This window comes from Pseudophryne corroboree, chromosome 11 (genome assembly GCF_028390025.1).
Source record: "Pseudophryne corroboree isolate aPseCor3 chromosome 11, aPseCor3.hap2, whole genome shotgun sequence".
Lineage (NCBI taxonomy): Eukaryota > Metazoa > Chordata > Amphibia > Anura > Myobatrachidae > Pseudophryne > Pseudophryne corroboree.
The window spans coordinates 120,521,683-120,537,815 of record NC_086454.1 but is presented as its reverse complement, the minus strand read 5'-3'; the positions used below and the strand labels follow the sequence as shown (position 1 = coordinate 120,537,815).

Below are 16,133 nucleotides of genomic sequence, written 5' to 3'. Positions count from 1 at the left end.
ATCTGGTGTGCACTGGCTCCTCCCTCTATGCCCCTCTTCCAGACCTCAGTTAGGGAAACTGTGCCCGGAAGAGCTGACACTACAAGGAAAGGATTTGGAATCCAGGGTAAGACTCATACCAGCCACACCAATCACACCGTATAACTTGTGATAACCATACCCAATTAACAGTATGAACAACAACTGAGCCTCAATCAACGGATGGCTCATAACAATAACCCTTTAGTAAGCAATAACTATATACACGTATTGCAGAAGAAGTCCGCACTTGGGACGGGCGCCCAGCATCCACTACGGACTACGAGAAATAGAATTACCGGTGAGTAAATTCTTATTTTCTCTGACGTCCTAGTGGATGCTGGGGACTCCGTAAGGACCATGGGGATTATACCAAAGCTCCCAAACGGGCGGGAGAGTGCGGACGACTCTGCAGCACCGAATGAGCAAACTCAAGGTCCTCCTCAGCCAGGGTATCAAACTTGTAGAACTTAGCAAATGTGTTTGAACCCGACCAAGTAGCAGCTCGGCAAAGCTGTAAAGCCGAGACCCCTCGGGCAGCCGCCCAAGAAGAGCCCACCTTCCTTGTGGAATGGGCTTTTACTGATTTTGGATTCGGCAATCCAGCCGCAGAGTGAGCCAGCTGAATCGTGCTACAGATCCAGCGAGCAATAGTCTGCTTCGAAGCAGGAGCGCCAACCTTGTTGGCTGCATACAGAATAAACAGTGAGTCAGACTTTCTGACTCCCGCCGTTCTGGAAACATAAATTTTCAAAGCCCGGACTACGTCCAGCAACTTGGAATCCTCCAAGTCCCTAGTAGCCGCAGGCACCACAATAGGTTGGTTCAAATGAAACGATGATACCACCTTAGGGAGAAATTGGGGACGAGCCCTCAATTCTGCCCTGTCCATATGGAAGATCAGATAGGGGCTTTTTGCATGACAAAGCCGCCAATTCTGACACACGCCTAGCCGAAGCTAAGGCCAATAGCATGACCACTTTCCACGTGAGATATTTTAGCTCCACGGTCTTAAGTGGCTCAAACCAGTGGGATTTCAGGAAATCCAATACAACGTTAAGATCCCAAGGTGCCACTGGTGGCACAAAAGGAGGCTGAATATGCAGCACTCCCTTTACAAACGTCTGAACCTCAGGCAGTGAAGCCAGTTCTTTTTGAAAGAAAATGGATAGGGCAGAGATCTGAACCTTTATGGACCCTAATTTGAGGCCCATAGTCACACCTGACTGCAGGAAATGCAGAAAACGACCCAACTGGAAGTCCTCTGTAGGGGCCTTCCTGGCCTCACACCAAGCAACATATTTCCGCCATATGCGGTGATAATGCTTTGCTGTCACATCCTTCCTAGCTCTTATCAGCGTAGGAATTACTTCATCCGGTATACCCTTTTCCGCTAGGATCCGGCGTTCAACCGCCATGCCGTCAAACGCAGCCGCGGTAAGTCTTGGAACAGACAGGGCCCCTGCTGCAACAGGTCCTGTCTGAGAGGCAGAGGCCATGGGTCCTCTGTGACCATCTCTTGAAGTTCTGGGTACCAAGTCCTTCTTGGCCAATCCGGAACAATGAGTATTGTTCTCACTCCTCTTTTTCTTACTATTCTCAGTACCTTGTGTATGAGAGGAAGAGGAGGAAACACATATACCGACTGGAACACCCACGGAGTTACCAGTCGTCCACAGCTATCGCCTGAGGGTCCCTTGACCTGGCGCAATATTTTTTTAGCTTTTTGTTTAGGCGGGACGCCTTCATGTCCACCTGTGGCCGTTCCCACCGATTTGCAATCTGCTCGAAGACTTCTTGATGAAGTCCCCACTCTCCCGGGTGGAGGTCGTGCCTGCTGAGGAAGTCTGCTTCCCAGTTGTCCACTCCCGGAATGAACACTGCTGACAGTGCTTGTACGTGATTCTCCGCCCAACGAAGAATCCTAGTGGCTTCCGCCATCGCCACCCTGCTTCTTGTGCCGCCCTGTCGGTTTACATGGGCGACTGCCGTGATGTTGCCTGACTGAATCAGCACTGGTTGGTCTCGAAGCAGGGGCTCCGCTTGACTCAGGGCGTTGTATATGGCCCTTAATTCCAGTATGTTTATGTGCAGACGAGTCTCCTGACTTGACCACAGCCCCTGGAAGTTTCTTCCCTGAGTGACTGCCCCCCATCTGCGGAGGCTTGCATCCGTGGTCACCAGGACCCAGTCCTGTATGCCGAACCTGCGGCCCTCGAGAAGATGAGCACTCTGCAGCCACCACAGAAGAGACACCCTGGCCCTCGGGGACAGGGCGATCAGCCGATGCATCTGAAGATGCGATCCGGACCACTTGTCCAACAGATCCCACTGAAAGATCCTGGCATGGAACCTGCCGAAAGGAATGGCTTCGTATGACGCTACCATCTTTCCCAGGACTCGCGTGCAGTGATGCACCGACACCTGCTTTGGTTTCAGGAGATCCCTGACCATGGTCACTTACTCCTGAGCCTTCTCCTCCGGGAGAAATACCTTCTTCTGTTCTGTGTCCAGAATCATGCCCAGGAAGGGCAGACGCGTCGTAGGAATCAGCTGCGACTTTGGAATATTCAGAATCCAGCCGTGCCGTAGCAACACTTCCTGAGAGTGCGCTACGCTGACCAACAACTGCTCTCTGGACCTCGCCTTTATGAGGAGATCGTCCAAGTACGGGATAACTGTAACTCCTTGCTTCCGGAGAAGTACCATCATCTCCGCCATTACCTTGGTAAAGACTCTCGGTGCCGTGGATAGACCAAACGGCAACGTCTGGAATTGGTAATGACAGTCCTGTACCACAAACCTGAGGTACTCCTGGTGAGGCGGATAAATGGGGACATGCAAGTACGCATCCTTGATGTCCAGAGATACCATAAAATCCCCCTCTTCCAGGCTGGCAATGACCGCTCTGAGCGATTCCATTTTGAACCTGAACTTTTTCATGTAAATGTTCAAGGGTTTTAAATTTAGAATGGGTCTTACCGAACCGTCCGGTTTCGGTACCACAAACAGTGTGGAATAGTAACCCCTTCCCTGCTGAAGGGGGGGTACCATTATTATCACTTGCTGGAGGTACAGCTTGTGAATAGCCGTCAGGACTATCTCCCTCCCCGTGGGAGAAGCTGGCAAGGTGGAATTTAGGTAACGGTGAGGGGGCGTCGCTTTGAATTCCAGCTTGTATCCCTGAGATACAATTTGTATAGCCCAAGGATCCACTTGTGAGCGAACCCACTGGTTGCAGAAATTTCGGATACGCGCCCCCACCGTTCCTGGCTCCGCCTGTGGAGCCCCAGCGTCATGCGGTGGACTTAGTGGAAGCAGGGGAGGACTTTTGTTCCTGAGAACTGGCTGCATGGTGCAGCTTCTTTCCTCTACCCCTGCCTCTGGCAAGAAAGGATGCACCTCCGACTCTCTTGCTTTTTTGAGAACGAAAGGACTGCATTTGGTAATACGGTGCTTTCTTAGGCTGTGAGGAAACCTGTGGCAAGAAAGTCGACTTTCCAGCTGTCGCTGTGGATACGAGGTCCGAGAGACCGTCCCCAAACAATTCCTCACCCTTATAAGGCAAAACCTCCATGTGTTTTTTAGAATCGGCATCCCCTGTCCATTGCCGAGTCCATAAGGCCCTCCTGGCAGAAATGGACATTCCATTTATTCGAGAGCCCAGCAGGCAAATGTCCCTCTGGGCATCCCGCATATATAAGACGACGTCTTTAATATGGCTAAGTGTTAGCAATACGGTATCCCTGTCCAGGGTATCCAACCCCTCTGACAGAGTATCTGTCCATGCTGCAACAGCACTGCACATCCAAGCTGAAACAATAGCCGGTCTCAGTAGAGTACCAGAGTGTGTATACACAGACTTCAAGACACCTTCCTGCTTCCTATCCGCAGGTTCCTTTAGGGCAGCTGTATCCTGAGACGGCAGGGCCACTCTTTTAGATAAGCGCGTCAGGGCCTTGTCAACCCTAGGGGAGGATTCCCAGCGTAACCTATCCGTTGGCGGGAAAGGGTACGCCATTAGTATTCTCTTGGGAATCACCACTTTCTTATCAGGGGAAGACCACGCTTCTTCACATAACTCATTTAATTCATGTGACGGGGGAAAAGTCACTGGCTGCTTTTTCTCCCCAAACATATTTACCCTCTTGTCAGGGACAGGGTCAGCCTCTGAAATGTGTAATACATTTTTCATTGCAATAATCATGTATCGGATGGCCTTAGTCATTTTGGGCTGTAATAGTGCCTCATCCTCGTCGACGCTGGAGTCGGACTCCGTGTCGACATCTGTGTCAACCAACTGAGATAGTGGGCGTTTTTGAGACGCTGACGGCCTCTGAGGCGCCTGGGCAGGCCCAGGTTGAGAGCCCGGCTGTCCCCCGGCAGCAACATAATCAAATCTCTTATGTAATGAGTTTACATTGTCATTTAAGACCTTCCACATATCCATCCAATCAGGTGTCGGCACCTACGGGGGCGACACATTTATCTGCACTTGCTCCGCCTCCACGTAACCCTCCTCATCAAACATGTCGACACAGCCGTACCGACACACAGCACACACACAGGGAATGCTCTGACTGAGGACAGGACCCACAAGGTCTATGGGGAGACAGAGAAAGAGTATGCCAGCACACACCACAGCACTATATATACACAGGGATACACACTACCAGAAGTGAATTTTTCCCAATAGCTGCTTTATCAATACACCTTTTACCTAAATTTATGTGCCCCCCCTCTCTTTTTACCCTCTTAGTGCCAGAAGACTGCAGGGGAGAGCCTGGGGAGCGTCCTTCCAGCGGAGCTGTGAAGAGAAATGGCGCTGGTGTGCTGAGGAAGAAGGCCCCGCCCCCTCAGCGGCGGGCTTCTGTCCTGCTGTTTCTGACTAAAAAATGGCGGGGGTTTTACACATATACACAGACTGTATTATGTGTCTTTTTTATGCCAAAGGTATTCTTATTGCTGCCCAGGGCGCCCCCCCCCCCCCAGCGCCCTGCAGCCTACAGTGACCGGAGTGTGTGGTGTGCAGTGGGAGCAATGGCGCACAGCTGCGGTGCTGTGCGCTACCTTAATGAAGACAGGAGTCTTCAGCCGCCGATTTCATCACCAACTTCTGATCTTCTGGCTCTGCGAGGGGGACGGCGGCGCGGCTCCGGGAACGGACGACCGTGGACCTTTGCCTGTGTTCGAACCCTCTGGAGCTAATGGTGTCCAGTAGCCTAAGAAGCGCAACCTAGCTGTGAACAGGTACGTTTGCATCTCTCCCCTCGGTCCCACGTAGCAGTGAATCTGTTGCCAGCAGATCTCACTGAAAATAAAAAACCTAACATTACTTTCTTTACTAGCAGGCTCAGGAGAGCCCACTAGGTGCATCCAGCTCTGGCCGGGCACAGATTCTAACTGAGGTCTGGAGGAGGGGCATAGAGGGAGGAGCCAGTGCACACCAGATAGTACCTAATCTTTCTTTTAGAGTGCCCAGTCTCCTGCGGAGCCCGTCTATTCCCCATGGTCCTTACGGAGTCCCCAGCATCCACTAGGACGTCAGAGAAAATGGCGCTGGTGAGCTGCTGGATTCGTTCATAGAAACCCTGCCCCCTTAATGGCGTGCGGTCTTCTTGGTTTTTTTTATATTGACTGAGGTAATTTCTGTGCTACAGTGGATTAAAACACCTGTAGAATTGCCGACAGTGTGGGTATATGTGCGTTGTGGTTTCAGCTCGGCCCTCACAGCGGAACACACAGCACCCTGTATGCCTCTGAAGCCTGGAGCCGCATCATGCTCGTCAGTGCTGCGCCCCTAACCCTTGTGCCGCCAATACAGCCGGCAACACGCTAACCAGGACATCGGCCACCTATTCACCACTCTTCTTACTTCTGACTCTGTTAGGGGAGGTGGCGTGCTGCGGGGCTGTACGCTCGTCGTGGTGGGGCTTGCGAATAGGACCCTCAGGAACTCAGTATCCTGTCAGCAGAGAACAGGATCATTAACACTAGGGAGGTTGGGACAGCCCCGTCCCCCCAAAGTCCCACGAAGTAGGCAGTCTGGTGCCAGCCAGACCTGCCTGAAAAAATAAAAAGGAAAGTAAATGCAGAAAACTGTTCAGGAGCCTCTCAAGCGTGACCGGCTCCTCCAGGCACATTTTCTAAACCGAGTCTGGTAGGAGGGGCATAGAGGGAGGAGCCAGCCCACACTATCAATTTCTTAAAGTGCCCATGGCTCCTAGAGGACCAGTCTATACCCCATGGTACTAATGTGGATCCCAGTAACCTCTAGGACAGAAAAGAATCAGGCTGCTTTACAAGATTACATTCAGAAACAATCTTGCATGGATATAATGGTGGACACATTTTCTATTAACAAAAAAAAAACCTTTATTAATTTTTTTTTTTTTTTAAAAAGCCTTTTTGAAGAGGAAGCAGTGTGTTAGACAGAGGAATGTGTGGCCTTGTTTTAGCCATAGGACAAGTAAATTATACGCTCAGAGCTGTGTAATTTCTAGGAAGAAGTTTTGTTCCACATCAGGCAGGAGACAGCATCCGGTACCCAAATCACTTTTCATTTCTCCAGAGGAGCGTAGTTTAAAAGCTTCTCTATCAGGTCCACGTGTGCTAGTAGCATTCGGCGGCAGCAGTACCTCTTTAGCCCTAACGCATCCAGAGCATCCCTGTGAGAAGTAGAGAGGAACGGTAAGAGGTGTGAACTGAAAAGGACCTGAATATTCAGGGGAACTTTATTTGGGCATTGTTAGAAAGGAGATGTGAGCTGCTCTTTAAATAGGTTACATTTACTATTTATTTAAATTGTATTGTCTTTTGTAATTTCACCTTTTTACATGCCTGTATGGTAAGATATATTTTTCACAATTGCAAGTCCAATTTTTCTTATTATTAAATGGTGGCATTTCTTATTATTAAACTGCTAGCATTCAAACCACGCCATGCCACCCATTTTAAGTGAATGCATTAACAATAAAGATGGAGCAGTGCTTATGCCCGAAGATTCATGCTACATGTGAGGAATAAGTATTTCATTCCCTCCTACGGTCTTTACTCAAATGTTACAGCTGCTAACAGATCCAGCTTGCAGCCCATTTGAAAAACAAAACACAATGTAACTATATATGTTTCTGCCCCTATAACTCTCTGAGACTTTGATTAAAAGTAAATATGCCTGAAATCTCTGGGGGTTATTCAGAGATGAACGCAGATGGATGCATACGCAGCCTGACCTGTATTCATCTCAGCACGAATCATAAAGAAGACTACAGAGAGGACAAGATAACCCTGGTAGGGAGCACTCTTATCTGAGGTAACATCTCAGCACGTGCTGGGGGCCACCCAGACAGGGCAAGGCTGCCAGCATGTGAGAGGCTGCTTCCCAATGTGTCCGCAATCTAATTGCAGACACATCGGGACGAAGGTTGACCCCTGGCAGCGCAGTCAGCTGCCATTTTTTTTATCGGAGCGGCTGCATGTGGCATCACGCAGCCACCCTGAAAACGATCCTGGCCCGTCCTGGCCCCCCCCCCCCCCCAACATCGCCCCGCAAACGCCGGCTGCTGTCAATCACATTGCAGTTGCATCCATTGGGGATGCGACCATAATGCGCGTCTGCGCAGCCGCTGCACATGCTCAGTTTGCCGCCATGACCCTCTCTGTACTCAGGACACCAGACTAATTTTTTAAAGGCCTGCTCTTGGATATTGTTCTGGCTACATAAAAGTAACAAACAGGAAGTTTGTGAATGACTTGTCTGTCGTCAGCTAATGGACAAACAATAAAAACAAAGGTTTAAAAATAACCTACTACAGGCTTGAAAAACAAAAAAATAATAAACAAAAAAAGTAATTGTACTTTAGTAGAATAAAAAGTTACAAACAAACCCATGAAAATGTATTGGCTATAGAGTTGTTCAATTAGATCTGGAAGTGTTTGTTTTTTTAATAGCGATTATTTTTTCAAGCTATTCAATCAGCCCCCGTTTTTCTGCACCCAAAAATGTATCTGTTTTGGGGCAAAATACAGATTCAGTAATAAGTTCATGGAACCTATGTGTTTTCAGATTTGTGAAAATTGGCCCTTATCAGGGATACTTTTTTTTTTTGGACCCTGCCAAGGTCACGAAAACAAGTCCCCGATAGGTGCTGCAGCCAGCACCACTTCAGGGCTAACTGTAAAGCCCCTGGGGATCAATTAGCCATGGTAAATTATCGCGGCTAATAGACAGCTGTAGAGAGATGCAGGTACCTTTCACAGTCCATCCATATATACTGCTGCTCCCTCACACATCCCCCAGTTGGAAAGAAGTTCTAATTAAACAATTGGCTGCATCATTGGCTTTAGAATGTTTTTGCATTCCAAAAGGTGAAGATAATATATATACACAACGTAAATACTGATGTTATACACTAACATTAATAACCGTGCATATGGAATAGCAGCTAGTCCCCTCATCATCACCACCCTTTACACAGCTCAAACTCCAATCTAAAATACTCCTTTTCCAAACCCTTTTGTTTTTCATGTTTGTGCTTAATGTGTTCTATCTTGAATGTCTCTGTTTTACGTGTGTTCAGTTTTCACCAATGACTGTGTGACCCTCTGTGGCTCCTTAAAAAAATACAATTAATACCCCTTTCAAACCAAGCTTGTGACCTGGGATATTCAGAGAACAACCCAGTTCCTAGTTTGGTGTTAAAGGGTCTACACAGGTTGTGTATCCCGGGTCTGCTCATCAAGTGGAAATCGGGTAAGCTGCAGTGTGAAGACCAACAAAGGTTATCTGACCCAGGTCACATTAAAAGGAACAGAGTGGTGGATCAGCTTTGCTTGGAGATGATCAGGCAGCATCATCAACTCGCCAATAACCTGGGTCCAGCCTTAAGAGTGAACACCGTTTCGGCAGCTTTGAGACGGCTTGAAAAATTTGTTTAATAACCTAGGTTGGACCCAAGTTTTTCAGAGTGTACGGGGTATTAATCACTGAACATACCCCTCAGTATACTCCGCTTGCAGTAGCCCAAGGTACGCCTCCCACTTATTTCCAACAATCTTTCCACATGTGAAGCATCTGACCGGAACAATCATTTTGCCAAAGTTCTTGACGGGAAAAGAAAAAAAAATATTGTTAAGATACAGATAAATAACAATAACCTCTCCTATGAGAGCACCATATGCTCTTGCACTGGGCTATGAAGCTGTCCAGAAATATCAATGTGGTTGGTGAGATATTATGCTATTGTTTTATAGTATTTACTGGATTAGGCCGCGTGACTTAGTTTTGTCTGATAAATACTTTTATCATGTGTATGAGCTGTGTTGAGATAAATACAGTGGGACAAAATAATGCAGTAATGCCATAAAAGGTTGCAAACAGAAAATATTATACAAACCTGATAGTTTGTCACAAGTCTGATCATGGTTTCTCAATTAGCAACACTAGAAGTAATTTATAACCATATTATCCTTCAACAAACGTGCTTGCTACCATTGGATTCTCCTTCTACAAACGTGCAGCTACCATTGGCCAGAAAAGTGAGCTGACCACTGTAAAATATAATATAAAGAGCTCTGGATTCTGCAACTGGTAGTGGCAGCCAATGATTTTCTGTAGTACCTACATCAGTGGTTCCCAAACTTTTGTGAATCACGGCACCCTAGAGTATCAGAATTTTTTTCACGGCACCCCTAGGCCAAAAGTTTCTTATTGTGTTAATATGCCATCTTTAGGGTTAGTTATGTGGTGAGAGACAGCTTTCGCTGCTTGGCTACATATTTTATGATTAGCAGCCACCAGCACTGGTTTTGCCTAAAATCAGGATTTTGGTACTTACCGATAAATCCCTTTCTCCGATTCCACAGGGGCCACTGGAGCGTAGTTACAATGGGGAATAGTAGGCAGTAATTGGGAGCTGGCACTTTAAAATTCTTCACACTGTGGCTAGCTCCTACCCTACTATCTCCCCTCCAAGCCAGTCTACGTAAAACTGTGCCCGAGGAGAGCTGGAAAAACCCAAACCGTAAGGTAGAGGAGGTTAATGAAGCCCTGTAAACCAGGATAACACAAATCAAACCTGGAACAGAACCTAACAAACAACCGGCTAAGCAGTCATATGGTGATCTGCAAACCGTTAAGCAAAAAACAAGGAGGAACAGCGCTGGGCGGGCGTCCAGTGGCCCCTGTGGAATCGGAGAAAGGGATTTATCGGTAAGTACCAAAATCCTGATTTCTCCTTCATCCACTAGGGGCCACTGGAGCGTAGTTACAATGGGGACGTCCCAGAGCTCCCAAAAACGGGTGGGAGAGCGCTGAGAGTCCTGTAAAATCGCTCGGCCAAACTGTGATGCAGAGGCCGCAAAAGTGTCAAACTTGTAGAATTTGACAAAACGAATGTCGGTCTGACCAAGTAGCCGCCCGACATAAAGTATTCATGGAGACCCCACTGGCAGCTGACCACTAAGGTCCCATAACGCGCGTAAAGTGCGCTGAAATGGAAAACGGAGGCTCCCGAGCCACCGCTAAGAAGCCTGTGTGATGGTCAGATGTATCCAACAGCCCAGCATATGCTGGGACCCCGGCTATTTAGTACGGGAGCATCGTACAGAACAAAGAAGAAAACCCCTTTGTCGAATAGCCTAAGACCTCTGTAGAGAGAGACGGCGAGCCTTGACAACAGTCAACTAGTAACTGAAAAACACTAGTGTCAGATTTATATGAAAAACGGACATCCCCTTTGGAAGAAACGACCTCTGAGGCCGAAGCTCAGCCGGGGGAGTTGCCAATAGAGTACTCCCTAAAAGAGAGCCCAAACTTACGGCCGCCAGGCTAATCTCTTTTGGAAGAAAACCGAAAAAGGCAGAGACCTAAAATTCAGGTCAATGTGGTTTTAAGCGCAGCGGAGCAAAACCTCCCATAGAAACCAAAGATGACGGCCGAATGGTAACTGAAAGAAGGGGAAAACCCCCTTTTATCCTTACTATGTACCATACAGTTTTCCAAAGGTGGCAAAAGCGAGAAGAGGTAACAGACTTCTGAAATCGGGGCCTAGTAGGCCTAACCGAACTAGGGAACTCCTCCCTTCAGAGGTCTCGTGAACAGTCAGACGGTTAAATGAAACCAGTGTAAGATTGAACAAAGAAAAGGACCCTGTTGAAGTAGACCGTCCAGTCGAGGTAGGAGCCAAGGCTCCTCTACCGACAACAGTTGTAGCCGTATCTTCAAGTCATGGGTGGCCCAACCAGAGCCACCGAGAGGACTAGCACGCATACTCTCCTCCTGTGTTACCGAAAGGGAGGTAGAAATAGAAAAGGAGGCAGGATAGAATAACCAGAAACTCCCAGGAGCCCCGAAGGCATCCTCCGCTACTGCCACCAGAGCTCACGTCCGTGAGTAGTAAAGGGTTAAAGAGTCAGTCAGAACGCCCTGAGGTCGATTCGAAATCTCCGCCCACAGCAGACCAGCTGACAAAACTCCGGGGAATGTTCCCTCACCCAGGAGTCTGACCTGGTTGCCTGACCTGGAAAGAAGATTGTTGTCCCCCGCTCAGAGGGGAATGTAGGCGACCACTCATTGCGTCGCAACTTGACTGAAGAAATAGAGTACCTGGTGCCGAGGAAGGAAAAATCCTCTGACGGACCGTGTTGAGAAAACGTCTACGAGGAGCATAAATTGGATCTGTGTCGAACCAAAAGCTCCTGGATCCTCGGGATATTCAGAAGCCACCTAATGTACAGAGTGGGATAGTAGCAGTAGATTGTCCCAAAAGGGAACCAACGTCACCTCTTGCCTTTGAAAAAGTTATTCTGCGAACTTCCTGAACCCTGTGGGATCGGAAGAGAGACCGAAAGGAAAGGACTGACAGTAAAAATGAGAATCCTGTAATGCGAATCTGAGAAAAGCCTGATGAGGAAACCCAACCGAAATCAGTAAACAGGCATCTCTGAAGACAAGGGACACGTAAAACTCCCTTTCTTGTTCAAACTAGTAATCACAGACTGAAAGGATTCTAAGGCCAGAATATGCCTAGCCAAGCCCACTGGCTTCGGAACGTGAAAAGAAGACAAAGACCTGAGAACTGTCCCGATTCAAATGATATGTGAAAAACAGGGATCAACACCCTTTGCGGTTAGGAGCATATAGAGCGCCGCCTGCAGTATGACTCTTGTCATCGTAAATCGTCCGACCCATGCCGAGGGACTCCTGAGACGGTTGTACTCTAAAATCCAGTCTGTAACCGCCCAAGCCTTCTCCCACTGACATGCGCCTATCCTGGGACCCTCCAGGTGGTAGGAAGGTCTGACCTGTAGTGGGTGTATAGGATGATCAAACATCAGACTGGACCGAGGCTGTTGAACCTCTGCTTCAGCCTTTTACCTGAGATCCCCTGGCGACGGAGATATCGCCCGTGTGGAGTCGAAAGCTTGAAAGGGCACGGAAAAATCTAAAGGAAAGACCGGTAAAGGTCTGTCTTGGAGCTGGGGCAGTAGTAGGCTAAAGCAAAGTGGACTTACCTCCAATGGCTCAAGAAATCCTGCAGCAAGTTCCTTCCTCTGAACCATCTGCCCCGTAGGATTTCATGTTCACCTGTCACTGTCGCAGCCCCAGAGGTCGTCGGGTTAAGACAGCCCAAATGAAAATGCAGGTTCCGAGTCTGCAGACGTGGAGACCTCCAAAGAACATAAAGCAGAATCGTGATTCTGATCTATACCAAAGTATCAAATGATCCTGATGCGAAACATCCTGTAACCTAGAGGATAATTGTTCCACAACCTACCTGCTCCGGACAAGGTAGGACCCAGCTGCCACATATGTGTCTTCGATGGATCCCTGAGCAAGGTTGCCTCAGGAAAACGGCAGCTTGGTGGACCGGCGATACATCGAGGGGTATACCCTGGAGAGGTCCTGATACCATTTCCTGCCGTCTGCGGGTAAAGGATAGGAAAACAAACATTGTTTGATACCTGAAATTGTGTATTCGGGTGTCTGCCGGCCGCCCACCGGAGCCTACCCAGCTCATCCGAAACTGGACCAGTCGCTGTCCTTTCGTCATCGGCGTCGTAAAAGATTAGCACTTTGGGAATCGAACCCTGGACTCTCAGCATGGCAGGTGGGAGCTTTCATCACTAGCCCACAACACTACATTGCTACTATATATGGTAGTGTAACAGCATACACATATATATACATACATATATATACACACACACCCATACATAACCCCATACATATATATATATATATACCCACATATGTACATATATATATATATATATATACATACATAATTAAGCCAATTGGGTAGAGGGTGATATGTGAACCTGGGTTCCTAATCAGCTCCACTATTATGCCAATGCATTCATGAGCCCCTGATATAGAGCAGGCTCTAATCCATGTGTGTGTGTGCTGGGGAGTGGGGAGCCCGCTGAGCAAAGCGGGATTAAGCTCCTTTGAAATCTTAAATGAAGCGGTAAACTCCCTGACTCTCCCTCTAGCAATGTGTGAAATGAGGCAGGGAGCCCGCTGTGCAGAGCGGAATTAGGTCCAAAATTTAACTAACCCGCTTCAGTTCCACGATGAGCGCCCTGTATCCCCCTCCGGCAATGCGTGCGGGGAGCAGGGAGCCCGCTGTACAGAGCGGGAAATGCAGTGGATGGAGAGCGGGGCGCTGAGTGCAGCGCGGGAGCCTGTAGCTTACCCGGAGCGGTGAGCGCCCAGTATCCCCTGCCGGCAAAGCGTGAGCAGGGAGCCCGCTGTACAGAGCGGGAAATGCAGTGGCTGGGGAGCGGGGTGCTGAGCCTGCAGCGCGGAAGCCTGTAGCTTACCCGGAGCGGTGAGCGCCCTGTATCCCCTGCCGGGGAGCCCGCTGTACAGAGTGGGAAATACAGTGGCTGGGGAGCGGGACGCTGAGCCCGCTGTGCAGCGCGTGAGTATCCTGGCCGGGTCGCGGGGAGCGCTCGCTGTACCGAGCAGGAGTTAGCTCCGCCCCCCGCTCTGGTGCAAAATTTAAACAAACCCGTCGGTGAGTGCCCTGCATCCCCCGCCGGCAATGTGTGTCGCTGGCGGGGAGCAGGGAGCGCTGAGCCGCAGTACAGAGCGGGCGCTGTGCATAGCGCACTGAAGCTCCGCCCACCCCTTAAAGGCGCCAAATTTGAATCAGAAAAGGCGCCTTGATCATACAGTGGCACACTGAAGGAATAAACCTATTACTTAGAGCACATTGCACCAGTAAATGTGTAATGTGATATATAAATCATACATCAATGTGAAGGGGGGGTGTTTACTCACCACTGCTTGCAGATGATGGAGTGGCCCCGACACGCGCCGCACGCAGCGGTGTCCGGCCTTTGTTAACGGAGTGTGCGCCGCACGCAGCGGACAGAGTGGCCCCAACACGCGCCGCACGCAGCGGTGTTCGGCCACTGTTACTTACCACTGCCGTGCTGCCGGAATCTTCTGCTGGATGGAGTGGCCGCGACACGCGCCGCACGCAGCGGTGTCCGCCAACTCAGGAGAGCTCAGTGTCTCCCTCAGCCGGGGCCCATCCCGAGCCGCACGCAGCTGCGATGGGACCCCGCCGGCAGCTCCCACGGTGCAGACTGGCAGTGGCAGAGCTGCCAGTCTGTGCGTGTATGTAAGAAAAAAGAAAATAATAAAGAAAAAAGAAAAATTCTTCAGCTAAACCCAAGTGAACCAGCTCCCTCGGGCACTAAACTAAGACTGGCTTGGAGGGGAGATAGTAGGGGAGGAGCTAGCCACAGTGTGAAGAATTTTAAAGTGCCAGCTCCCAATTACTGCCTACTATTCCCCATTGTAACTACGCTCCAGTGGCCCCTAGTGGATGAAGGAGAAATATTGACCATAAATAATTTGACTTGGTCCTGGACCATCAACCAAAGGCACCCCTTCAAGTGCCCCGAGGCACCCCAGGGTGCCACGGCACACAGTTTGGGAACCACTGACCTACATTTTAATAAATGATAAAACATGTGAAAGCTAGTGCGCAGGAACCTGGACATTCATGCACACACGTGCAGGGCTCTCTCCCCTCATGTGCTTTTCCGTCTCTTACTTAGACTATCATCTGCTCCATACTCCTAACAACGGCACCTAACCCTCAGTTTCTGCCACCCAAATGCTTAAGTCAGTGTACTGTCCGCTAATGCAAAAATGTTTATAAACCATGTACAGATGAAGCCACGCTATAATCGTGGCTCAGACTGTGCTGCAGCGCACCCGCCGAGGCGCGCCTATCACAGCGTCTGGGACGCGCATGCGTGAGATGCGCACATGCCTCTTTCAGTGCAATGGGAGCATCTCTGTGCACTCCCGTAGTGTAGCTAGGCGCCAGATCACCTCGCTGCGCTGGATGGAGCCTCATTAGATGAGCACGGCTCCATCTGTACGTGTCCTCCATTGTCTTGTACTGTAAGTTGCTGTTTTCTTGGTTTGCCTATAAGCTTACGTACTTTGTTTAGCACTACAGAACCCTTGTGGTGCCATATGAATAAAGTATACAATACAAAAATGAGGTGTGCCATGGAGGCAATGAACCATCAGAGACACCATTGAAAATGGGTATGCAATACTGCAATCCTGGAATGGAATGGAAATAACCACTGGACAAGTCAGAGGAAATGCTATCTCCTCACACAGCTGGCAATAATTATTGTAACTGCATTGGGAAAATCATCAGTGCTCTCAAGGTGCAGGTAAGATGATAATCGCAGTTACAGTACCTGCACTTTCAGAGCACTGATGATTTCCCCTATGCAGTGACAGCATAGGAACACAGCACAATACCATTACATTGTATGCAATGGGCTGTACGGTTACTCCGGCGCTAGCTCAGCAGTTATAGGCCATCCACAGAGCTACGCAGCGCCATACACCGCCTACACCAGCCACGGTGACCAGTGAGAAGTGTAAAACAGCTGGCAGTTCACTGGCTGGACGCCCGCGCCACAGCCCCAGCACCCCTCACCAGTGCCCGGGTCTCCTGCCGCTTGTTCCAGCACGATACAGCTTCTGCCCGATGCCCACACAGTAAGCGGCTCTTCCGCACCACGTGATCCGACGTCTCTCGCTCCCTATGTCCCGGGCCCTGCGCTGTAGA

The 16,133-nt window shown here is 49.3% G+C and overlaps 1 protein-coding gene across 2 annotated transcripts; it reads right to left on the bottom strand.

Moving 5' to 3' along the window:
* Window positions 1-6,368: 6,368 nt before the first annotated feature.
* Window positions 6,369-16,105, bottom strand: POLR2L (RNA polymerase II, I and III subunit L). Of its 2 annotated transcripts, XM_063944766.1 has the most exons (4): window positions 15,827-15,913; window positions 9,414-9,567; window positions 9,014-9,120; window positions 6,369-6,686 (listed from the first exon to the last, which is right to left on the bottom strand). In XM_063944766.1, the coding sequence occupies exons 2-4, from the start codon at window positions 9,438-9,440 to the stop codon at window positions 6,578-6,580; spliced, it is 243 nt and encodes an 80-aa protein (XP_063800836.1). In that variant the 5' UTR covers window positions 9,441-9,567; window positions 15,827-15,913; the 3' UTR covers window positions 6,369-6,577. The 2 variants fall into 2 exon arrangements, with proteins under 2 accessions (XP_063800836.1, XP_063800837.1); XM_063944767.1 differs by lacking the exons at window positions 9,414-9,567; window positions 15,827-15,913 and adding an exon at window positions 16,002-16,105.
* Between the last annotated feature and the right edge of the window lie 28 nt (window positions 16,106-16,133).